Source organism: Dendrobium catenatum, unplaced genomic scaffold, assembly GCF_001605985.2.
Source record: "Dendrobium catenatum unplaced genomic scaffold, ASM160598v2 fragScaff_scaffold_1557, whole genome shotgun sequence".
NCBI lineage: Eukaryota > Viridiplantae > Streptophyta > Magnoliopsida > Asparagales > Orchidaceae > Dendrobium > Dendrobium catenatum.
This window is the reverse complement of record NW_021320019.1, coordinates 8,677,594-8,689,869: the sequence shown is the minus strand read 5'-3', so window position 1 is coordinate 8,689,869 and position 12,276 is coordinate 8,677,594. Positions and strand designations below refer to the sequence as shown.

The 12,276-nt window shown below is 38.6% G+C and overlaps 1 protein-coding gene across 3 annotated transcripts in view; it reads right to left on the bottom strand.

Moving 5' to 3' along the window:
* LOC110113579 overlaps window positions 1-12,276 on the bottom strand; it is a 33,985-nt gene that overhangs the window by 5,110 nt on the left and 16,599 nt on the right. For all 3 annotated transcript variants that reach the window (XM_020846218.2, XM_028700628.1, XM_028700629.1), the window contains 2 exons: window positions 7,967-8,130; window positions 6,575-6,727 (listed from right to left, as the gene is read on the bottom strand). In XM_020846218.2, the coding sequence (XP_020701877.1) occupies window positions 6,575-6,727; window positions 7,967-8,130 (317 nt within the window). The remainder of the gene's footprint in view (window positions 1-6,574; window positions 6,728-7,966; window positions 8,131-12,276) is intronic.

Here is a 12,276-nt window from a genome sequence, read left to right as displayed (position 1 = left end):
AAATGGAATGTTTTTTTTTTTTTTTTTTGCTACAAGCATAAAGTTGGTGAACAAATAGAGGCATATGGACTTGCTTGGTTGCCTATTTTTATATACCTCATTTTCCTTTTATAAAAAACTTACTCTTTAAATTTAGGCTCACAATGAAGTTTGTGTTGAGACAACTTCTATCTGGCTGTCCTGAAGTGTAAGCGAACGAGTATTAGAAATGACTTCAGAGAATTAGTAGTGGCAAATTCATCATGGAATGGGTTTATAGTTTCACACTAAAGATAGAAATTGGATCTTGCCTTATCTGGCTTGCATTTATCATCTAATTTAATTGTGAATAAATAAAATTATTATCAAAATATTTCCAATAATGTTGGAGCAAAGAATATTGATTCATTCTTTGATCAAACAAGAAAAGGTCTAGTGAGCCGTAATTTATTTGTCCACATGCACTCCAAGATTTAGAAATATAATCTTTAATTAATCTATTAATGTGTAATAGAAATTGAATTTTACCAATTTCATTGGAGTCTTATAATTAAATTTTAATTTATCATGACAACAAACAAACTCTAAAAATTTATTTTTAGAAAAAAATCCTCAAATAGTCCACAAATTATTTATGTATGGCAAATTTAGTCCCAAAGTATCACGTTGCTATATTTAATCCCGTGACTATACAAAATTGATCAAAAATAGTCCCTCATATTATAATTATGATATAAAATTGATTCCAATTTAATCCATCGACAGTTTGCTAAAAAAATGACGTGTAAGCATGAATCCCTCTTTGCAGACTTAGGGTTTCATTCTACTTAAGGAAGATTGTAGTTAACCAGATTTTTCTTGAAGATAGTATCAGTGTTTAGTTAGATCTGGGTCTTTACTTCCTATGAGCGCAATCCCTCATAGTTAATTACCTCACTTATTGTGTAAGAGAGAACTCTCGATTAAGGATGAACAATTTAAGTGTTTTAGTCTCGTTTGTTGGGGGAATAGAGGTAAACCCGATCAAGATCATATAGTTCCGTTGCCCTGAGAATACCGTAAGTTTCAGTCTACCAACATTAGTGATCGTTAATCGTAGTATCTAGGAAATCTGATTACCATCCATGGGTTGCTTATTCTCAGGGATCCCGAGTAAACTGAGGTGGTTAAATGTAAATTATCGTTTTATGGTGATATAGGGTTTACATCTATTAGAATACTCAGTAGTGATTTAGTTTGAGGTTTATGACTTCACTTAGAAGTTACTCAATTAATTGAATTGGTTTGGGATTTATGGCTTTTGTTGTAAGTAGCCCGATTGTTTTAGGAAAAGATTAAGAGCTGCACATGATAGACAAAAGAAGTATTGATAAAAAATATAGGTGGGTGGAATTTCAGATTGGTAACTTTATTTATGTGAAAGTCTGTCTGATGAAAGTTGTTAGTAGATTTGGAATAATTAGTAAACTGAGTCCAAGATACATTAGACATTTTGAGATGTTGAGATGATTGATCGTTCTGCTTACATGTTATTGTTGCATGATTATATGTTCAATATACATAGTGTATTTCATGTATCTTCTGCTGAAAATTCATGGCCATGGAAGAAATGATGAAGAAATTACTTGAGAAGAAGACTAATCCGACGTCGTCGGAAGCAAGAGAGACTACCGGAGACCACGACGTAGGAGGAAATCCAAACCCGCTTAGGGGGAGGAGGAATCCGGATGTAGAGATCCTTGAGGGAGAAGACGACATGCCACCTCTAGAACCACTTTCTAGGGAGGAGATGAGCATGGGAAATGATCGAAGAGGTGCTGATTTTAGTGGAAGAAGAGAGGAATTTCAGCGTCGAGGTGCTGAATTTTAGCGTCGAGGTGCTGATTTTGCAGGTAGAAGAGAGGAATATGATGAAAGTGCAAATTTTGGCGGAAGAATAGAAGAATTTCAGCGTCGATGTGCTGAATTTCAGCGTCGATGTGCTGATTTTGAAAGGGGAAGAGGGGAATATGACGACGGATTCGGATACCATCGCCGGAGGGAGGACCGGGAAACTTGGGGAGCACCCCCTCTTCGAGGAATGGAAGGTTATGGAGAGTACCGGGGTAACAGAAGAGACCCACGGGTGAGGAAGCTGAAAATGCCCGTCTTTGAGGGCGAAGATGGCCATGGCTGGATCTACAAAGTGGAGCGTTACTTTGCTATCAACGGGTTGACAGAGGATGAAAATTTGACAGCGGCGGGTCTGTGTCTGGAAGGCAAAGCTCTGGCATGGTATCAGTGGTGTGACAGGAGGGAGCCCATCCGAAACTGGAGAGAGTTCAAGGATTGCTTATTAGAGCGTTTCCAAACCGACGGGGGAGGAGACTTTTATGAACAATTCTTTGCCTTGACTCAAGAAGGGACTGTGGCAGATTATCGGGATCGGTTTGAGTACTTTGCTAGCATATTGGATCACATTTCAGAGTCAGCCTTAGAAGGGAACTTCATGAAGGGGCTGAAACCAGAGATCCGAACAGCAGTCAGGGTACTGAAGCCGAGGAACCTGGGAAAGGCTATGAAGCTGGCGCAATTGGTAGAAGATCAGAAGAAAACAGAAAGAGGGGCTCGAGGAAACTGCTCAAGAGGCTCTAACAGGACGACGACCACTCTTCTAGCACCCAAGGGGCAGTGTTGACCATCCAAGGGATTCAAGTAAGAGAGGACTTTCTTCCACTAGAGTTAGGAAGCACTGATGTCATCCTGGGGATGAAGTGGTTGCAAACCTTGGGGGAAACCAAGGATAATTGGGGAGCACTCACGATGGAATTAATGGTGGATGGGAGAAGGGTGGTCATAAGGAGAGATGCAGAGCTATCCAAAGCCATCACATCACTTAAGACCATGGTTAGGGGAGTACAAGCGGTGGGGGAAGACTATCTGGTGGGACTACACAGGCTGGATGCGATCAGATTGGAAGAGGGAGGGGATGTTTCTCTTTCCGTGCGGCCCTTGGTTCAACAATACAGTAAGGATTTACAATCACCTAAAGGATGGCCACCTCCACCGGAACACGAGCATATCTCCACCTTGAGGACAAGGTGGATTTTTGGAAGGGGAGTATTGTTAGACCGGTCCAGCCGGTCCGCACGGGACCGGCAGTTCGGGACTGAGGCAGGATCTCCGCCTCATGCGAAGATCGAGCGGCCCGTCCGCCCCCGTAGAGCCGTTTAAAAAGTTTTTTTTAGCGTTTTGAGAGGCAAATTTGAACGTAGGGACTGTTTAGGGAATTCCTTTTGATTTGTATGCATTAAACATTTGATTTTGCTAGGGTTTGAGCATCTTGAATTTGGCTGAAAATTTGAGATCTCTTAGATTTAGGTTTTCTTTGGGCTCTAGCGGCGTCTAGAGATTTGGGAGAGATCGATCCTCCTCTCGAATTGAGGATCAATTGTATCTTGCTATTTTATTCATCGACTAGTGGAATACAAGCTTTTCTTTGAGTTTTCTCTCAGATTTTCTTGTGTTTTTGATGTTTTTCTGCTGTGGACAGCAGATTTACTGTTGTTTGTTCTTCGTTTGGTGTTAGGATTGCTTGAGAACTCAAGTTTACCCTTAGGGTTACTTGTGAACTCAAGTATTTCCTATCAATTATCTACCAATGATGTTGAGGTTCATCCGAACCTATATTATAGAGAAGAGCAAGATAGGATTTTGAAGTACGATGTCAAGAAATTGAGAAGTAAACAGATTTTTTGTTAAGGTGCAATGGAAGCACCATACTGCCAAAGAGGCTACTTGAGAGAAATAGTCTGATATGAGACAGTTGTATCCAAGTTTATTTTAAATGATTTTGATCTGTGAATATCGATGATGACATTTTTTAAAGGCGGGTGGATTAACTCAAAAGTTTAATAAATATATTTTTACCTACAACAGTCAATAATTTATTCAGGAGTCAGTATAAGCTCAAATCATAAACCGTCTTCCCCGTAACATATCTATTGTTGTGTTTTAGTTTCTCTAAATTTTTTTATAATTTTTGGGCACTTGTGAAATTCCCTAAAGAAATTACACCTGTTGGTACAAGTGAGGATTTTAGGACCGTGAGCTATCCATTTCACAAACTGATTTCATCAGAATTTTCTAAATTAAATAAGTTATTTATGGATATTTTTCCATAACTTTTCAATTCCTAAAAGAATCTCTATGAATTTTATGCTGAAAATTTATTATAATAATAAGATTATATTATTACTTCATCCTAAATATCTAAATCCACTTATATATATTTTTAAAGCCTCATTTCCTGAGCTTAATTCGTTTAACAAAGAAAGTTTGGGAGAAAATGAGAAAAAAGAGGAGAGAGAAGAAAAGCTTGATTTTGGTGATCGTAGAGCGATTTTATCCGTCGGCCCAATTGAAAAATTTGCTCGTCTCCAGGTAGGTTACGTTTTACCTATTTCAATTTTCAATAATTCAATATTTTTAGTATTTTTCCAATGAAAAATATTTTTTCGATGTGGAAAAATGAGGATAACTTTGTTTTGATAAAATTTTCATCACTTGATTTTTGATATGTTATAGATATTGTGATTACGAATATTTTAAGTATATTTTATAAATTTTTCCGGGTGATTTTGAAAAAGCAACTATTTTTGTCAACTCAAAATTTTATTTTGACATCTAAAAATAATACTTCAGTTCAATTAAAACTTCGGAATAATGTTTTACATAATCTCTGATAATTTGGTTATGTTCCAAAATTAGAAATTTTTACTCATTAGTATTTTTATTGTCTACCGTTAGTTGTTACAACAATTTAATAATTTCTAAATTCAATCCAATTCTGTTTTAATTAATGAAATACATTTTAAAAAATGATGTGAAGAATGGGCAACCGAGGTGGGATTATGTCACAAAGATATATGAAAACTTGGGCTTAAGAGCTATTTTGATCATCATTACGAAGTGTTTGTTTATAATTCAGTTAATTTTGTATTTATTTAATTGTATTCAATTTCATTATATGATGCAGATTAGTTTTCAGTTCTTTTGGTTTTGGTTATTGATTTCTATTTTAAGTTATAATAGCCTGGCTGAGCCGCGTTAGCTCATCCCTTCTTTTGCTTTGTTTTCAGGCCTGGGGAAGGGTAAGGAGCGAACTGAGTAATTTGATAGCAAGCTCCGATTTGTGCTGTATTTATGTTTTGGTTTTGATTTTTGTAAACTTGGCTTTTATTTTTGTTATGCTCTATGTTGTCAAGCGCTGTTATAAATAACCTTCATATTACATGTTTTTAGATGATATATAGAAAATCATATTGAGATTCAGTAGTCTTCTACTTTATATTACATTCAATAGTGGCTCTATATAATATATAAATTGGAAGTTTTATTTCAATACTTCTCTAACAAGATCTTAGGGTCAATCTTGCCACAATCTGGCATGGTATGACCTATGCAATTTCGGGTCATATTGTGTTGGATTATGACATAGAGGGTTGTGAGTCGCGCTAGGCTCAAATTCACGTAAGAAGCAGAGGCGGGGTGTCGGGCGAGTTTGCCTGGGTAGTGTCGGACGTGGGAGGCATGTCTAGCGTGGAATTGTCCTTGGTTCAGAACGAGCAAGGCGACACGGTAAGCAGGGCTAGTGCATCGCCGTAAGGCATGCGAGCAAGTAGGCATAGATAGAGGCGAAGGCGGTGGGCTTTGGACAGTTGGGTTTGGTCGGAGTGGAGGATTCGGTTTGATTGGTTTGAAGGTAGTGGGTTGATTCCACATAGGAAGTCACGCACATCAACAAAAATTAGACAAGTCAAATGTTGTTGTTGCAGGATGTAATTTTGTCTTCTTTTTTTTTCTTTTTTTTTAAATTAGTCAACATCGGCTTTATAAAATTTATCCCAAATTAGTCCCAAAAGAATCATTTTGAATCAATTTTGTATAGTTGAGAGACTAAATTAGAGCAACGTTATACTCTGGAACTAAAATGACCATAAAAAAATAGCTGGGAAAATTTTAAAATTTAACCCATTATTTTTATTTATTTTCTCATGTCACTAAACAAACTCTAAAAAATTACTTTCATTTAGAACTTATTTTGAGACTAGAGCTCTCTTATGAGTGAGGTCACAAGGTCATAGATGAACCTTAGACTAATTTAGGTTTCTAAGTTGCCAATGCAAGAGAGTGAACGGCTGAAATCAACAACTACCTTTGAGATTGAAACATAAGCACTATCTGATGGCAAGGATGCACATTAAAAAGGCAAACTTATTAGAATTGGTATGCATACTAATAGTACATATAATTGAATATAACAAACAAATATAAACTAAATATAATTTAGTTAATGTCAATGCAATTATAAGTCTGTTCATAAAAAAATGCTTATGTTGTTCTAAATAACGCATGTATATTTTAAATTATCATCACATTTCAATAGGCTGGATCCAGTTGCTTTGTCTGTTTGGGTGAGTTTCTATTTAGATGAGTCTGACACAAAATATACAACGTAGATTAGCATAGAGGTGAGTTCATAGCTTGGACTAAAAGAGAGCCAACTCGACCCCTTGTATTCCTAGTAGTAGAAATTAAGGAATATGGAAGTCACCTTGAAAACATGATAAACTCGAGAAAAGATCTTGTAGGCAATGCCCAACTGTGCATAACAGACCAAGTATCCCCATCTTGTGGCATTTCAGGCAAAGAATCCCAAACTTGTGGAGCATTGTACAACCGCCGCAGCACCTCAGAATAAACAAACCTTCAAAGAAAAATAGATGTAAATAAAAGTCAGTTCATTAAATCCTTAAGTCAACCAGAAAGAAAAAAAGCAAAATGTAACAATTTGAATAATATGGTGAAAAAAGACGTGCGGAAAAGATTGTAAATTTTGCTTCCAATTTTGCATAAACATTGATTAAGGTACCCCAAGCAGTACCAGAATGTAAGAGGAACATTTGTTTGCTTGGCATCACTATTGTTGCGATCATGCAACAACTGCTTGAGGTATTAAAAATAACTTGGGACGAGATAGCTTAGAATCAATAACTGAAAGTTTAAAAAAATTATTTTATTGAACAGCACACTCTAATTATTTTAAAGTCAGTGTTTACAAATCAATACAATAGTTAAGAGAGAAATTCTTTCAATACATAACAAAGAACAAATCAAGAAATCACTTCTACTTCATGACATCAGAATGGGTCTCAATAAGTTTCTTTTGTTTCAAATAGCACAAAGGCATCTATCGCTCCTTCAAAATCAACTTTCTTCTTTTTTTATGCCATTATAAAAGAACAATTAACAAGAATTAGTTGATTCAGCTATATTCAGACATAAATTTTACCCAACAGTGAAGGTCATTGGCAAAACATTCTTATGTTTCCAAGCTTCGCAATATCTAATATTTTAAATCTGATGTCTAACAATCTAATATTTATGCTGCATCAGCTCCACCAAAAAAGTTGGAATTGTGGCATGTACCCCACCAAGGAAAGCAAAGAGCATTTAGAAGGAGAAAGGAAGAGCATCAAGAAATAGGGCAATGAAGATGATGCTTATTAAAAATATTATAGTGTCAAATCACGAACTAATTTGACTGCCATTTATGTTTAACGAGAAAGCACTGGAGAAACAGACCATTTAAAAAAGGTGTTCTTCGATAAAGCATGTCAGTTTGGACCATCTGATCCAGCAACAAACCAGCACAATTCCCAATATTCCTGTTTCTATAGTCTCAACTACTCAAAATAAACTATTTTCATTTTTTTAATTAATAAGTTTGAGCAATTTTATTTGAAAATTAAGCCTTGTCAAGCAGCTCTTCCTTTCAACATAGATTTCACTGTTGTAATCGTATGAACAATAACCAGTGCGATTGCCCTGTATGATCAAGCATCAAAAGTTTCTAAATTCTACAAGCTAATGAAAGGAATAAAGTTTCAGGCAAAATAGATTCGAGAAATCTAGAAATTAAGATCCTCCTGTTGAAGAAACAAACCTGCAGTTTCCTGAGTTGATTGCATCACAAAAAGACCAAAAATCTTGTTTTAGAGGGTTCCTTGGATCCTCATTCATGCTAACCCAGAAGTAAAATGAATCTCCATGTTTCCGTGCCTGGATGGATTCTATGAGCGCCATCTCAGCCTTCTTACTTAAGCGTGCCTTTAATTTCCAAAAATGTATTCTCATTGATGTATGAACTTACTAAATAAATAAACTAATTAAATTCTATAAATGATTAATGAATGCACATGCATATGCGAAATAGAGATTGAATTTATTTGAATAAAATGTGCACTGCTATAAATAAAATATTTGAAGAAGAAACATAAATAGAAAGAAGAAATAGACAGGCTTAAGAAAGCGAAAAGAGTGTCATTAAAGAGAAAAAAATCTCTTAGTGTGAAAATCTGATAGGAAGTGGATGTAATTTCGTCAAATCAGTGAACTGCAATGAAAAATTAGGAAGAAGAACCCATCAAAATTCTTTTTATTGCAAGATATATGAAAGAAAAATACAAGATAATGTTTGATCTTCAATTGGAGAGGAAGATCTATGATGTAGACACACAAGTAAGAAAACTGACACAAAGGGGACAATGGATAGAACTTAAACCAAACTTTATTAAAATAAAAGCAAATAACTAAAACTTCAAAATCCAACAAGAAAACACTAAGAGATTTTAAAGAAAAATAAAAGACGCTATCCTCAGACAACCGTCATAGCGGGTTCCTCACATGCATCGAATTGTAGGGTAAAAAAGATAAGTGCATAAGACTAGCAAACCGATGGTCCACCACTACAAGATTGTCCAATTTCTCCAACAAATGCTTCCAAATCAACCAAGACACGATACCCTAAAGTTGCTTCACTTTGAGAAGAAGGATACAGATGGAGTGTCACTTGCGGAGAGACGAAAGAGGTTAGAAGTCGAGACGAAAGGTTGGAAAGAGCTCGCAAGATTTCTGAAGGGGATGAGAAAGAAGGCGGACAAAGCTCGAAAGCTTTTCCAATAACCCGCAGGTCAATAGCAATTTTGCTCACAATAATCAACTCCCTTCCTTCACAACATCTTCTCATATTTATAGGCAAGACTCAAGGCATCTCGGTAATAGGCATTACCAAGAATAGACAGACGGGAATTAGCATCTATGTCATCAGCTCCAGGTCTGCGCCCTTTGGATGACTAAGCCAAAGAGAAAACACGTTAGCAAGAGAAAATATCTGGTAGTATATATTTAATAGACTAATAAACATAATAAAATAAAACTGAAACAAATTAGAGAGAGCTATTAGACACACAGGCTTAAGCTCTAACGGCTCTAACGGCTCTAACGGCTAACTTACTTACCGTCCAATAAGATCTTAACACGTGTAAAGCTAATGTATTTATATATGCTATCTCCTGTACCTAGCAGGGCAGGACAACATAATAATATTTCTCATTTCTGGTTTCTTGTCTTCCTCCTCTCCGGCGATCTCAGTTTGCCGGAGTTATCTTCCCTTCCGTTTCTACATGGTATCAGGCCTTCTCGTTTTCCTTCTGTAATGACAACGTCGCACTCCGCTTCCTCCTCTGCGGCCACCGACCAAATACCCGCTTCTCCGGTGGAAATCTCACCGATCTCTCCAGCTCTAAAGTTCGTTGTCTCAAATCTCAAGACCCTCGTCCCAAATCAATTGTCGACCGACAATTATCCGATCTGGCGTCATCAGATCCTAAAGCTGCTTCGTGCAAACGACTTTGAGCACTTTCTTGCTCCGCCCCCTCCCTACGGAGAATCTTCCGATCACCTGACCGCTCTCAAGAACTGGCGTATCACCGACAAAAACCTTCAGGCAGCCATTTGCTCGACGATATCTCCGACCGTCTTACCCTATATAATTCACCTCGACACAACCCATGATATCTGGCAGATTCTTGAAAGCCAATTTCAGGCTACCAGTCGCTCCAAGGTAATCCAGCTCAAGAATGAGCTACACCACGTCTCCATGAAGAATTCGACGATGATCCAATACTTAACTGAGATAAAGAAGCTCGTCGATCAAATTGCTTCCGCCGGATCCACGATCGACTCCGAGGACATCATCTTGTACATCTTGAACGGGTTAACACCCGCCTACCAGTCTTTCAAGACATATATCCGCAACTCCCCTTCCCCGATTCGACTTGAGAATCTATACGCTATGCTTATCAGCGAGGAGATTCATGTAAACGCAGATGCAGCTGGCCAATCCAGCAAAACTGCTCAGCAGACCGCGCTCTACGCAAGCAGGGGCCGTGGACGCCGAACCAGAGGTCGTTCCACGCAAAATCCTAGCAACACAAATCGATCCACACAACAACAGCCCGCTCCTACCTGTCAGATTTGCCTCAAGAAGGGTCATACGGCCGATGCTTGTTGGCACCGTATGAACGCCAATTACACCCCATCTACTACTGGACCTAAACAGAACACCGCACTGATTGCCAACCCCGAAGTCTCGTCCGGTGACTGGTTTCTCGACTCCGGCGCCTCCTCCCACATGACTAACGTTGTTGATAATCTTTCACAACCGACGTCATTCAATGGCTTCGACGACATCTTCATCGGGGACGGAAGAAACATCCCCATTGCTCACTCGGGCACGGGCATTCTTCCTACCCCGAATCGTAAGCTTTTCTTATCAAACTTACTTCATGTCCCAAACATCTCGCATAACCTTTTATCCATTTCTAACCTCGTTAAAGATAACAAAATCTCAATTACTTTTGATCCAAGTGGTTTTGTTTTCAAGGATCTGATGACCGATCAACAGTTGCTTCAAGGACCCTGTAGCGGTGGTCTGTACAGGATATCAAACGCATCCGGATCCAAGCATCTTCCAACAGCTCTTCAGGCGTTCAAGAACTCTTCCTCTGTGTGGCACGACCGCCTGGGACATCCTCATCTCCGAACTTTGCAACGAATTTCTCAAACTGATCCTACCTTACGCATCTTTACTTCTTTTAAAAATTGTAATACTTGTGTTCAATGTAAAAATCATAAGCTCCCTTTTGAGCACTCTCAATCAAGAACTCAAATACCTCTGCATATTGTGCATGCCGACGTCTGGGGCCCGTCTCCGGTCTCCTCCGTTCTCGGCTGCCGATTTTTTGTTCTGTTCATTGACGACTACTCACGTTATTCATGGCTTTTTCCTTTACTACATAAATCCGATGTATTCAATGTGTTTAAACAATTTACTACGCTTATTGAAAATCAGCTCAATCATCGAATTAAAATCCTTAGGACAGATGGCGGAACGGAATTCACTAATCTTCAGATGAAATCCTTTCTTTTGTCCAAAGGAATTAGACATCAAATATCCTGTCCCTACACCCCTGAGCAAAACGGTGTGGCTGAAAGGAAGAATCGCCATGTAATAGAAACCACTCGATCACTTCTACACCGAGCTGCTGTTCCGCATCATTACTGGCCTGAAGCGTGTTCCACGGCGGCATATTTAATCAATCGAATGCCTTCCCCAAACACCCATAACAAGTCGCCATTGCAATTACTGTTCCGCATCAAGCCAGATTATAAGCATTTGAAGACATTCGGCTGCGAATGCTTCCCATTGCTTCCTCAGCACACGCATACAAAACTCGAACCAAAATCCAGATCCTTCATCTTTCTCGGTTATTCAGATAGCCATAAAGGCTACAAGTTCCTTAACAGGGAGACAAACAAATTTTTCATTTCACGACATGTTACATTCTTTGAGCATTCCTTTCCGTTTGCTAACAACATTACGCCTCCTCAGGTACCACCCAATGATGTTCCTCCTGCTATGCTTCTACAGACATCAACAGCATTTGAACAAAGACATCCACCAATGACTTCCGTTCTCTCTTCAAACCCGACAACTCACTTTCTGCCTCAATCAAGTCTCTCATCCAGTCAAGAAGCTCTGCCCGAACCTCCAGCTTTAATCCCTGTCTCTGAATCTCATTCACACCCGCCTCCCGCTCGGCATCCCATGATCACCAGAACACAAACCGAATCAATAAAATCGACCGCACGGCTAAACCTTCTTGCTCATAGCTCCACCAGCTCTGGTCACGATCCCGATCCCACAAACTTTAAAGAAGCCTCCAAGACGCAGGAATGGAGGCACGCAATGGCTGAAGAATTTTTAGCCCTCCAACAACAAGGCACTTGGCGTCTCGAACCACCTCCTCCCAACGCTCAAGTGTTAGGCTGCAAATGGACCTTCCGAAAAAAATTCAACGCGGACGGCTCAATCGCTCGATTCAAAGCTCGTCTCGTGGCTCTGGGAAATCA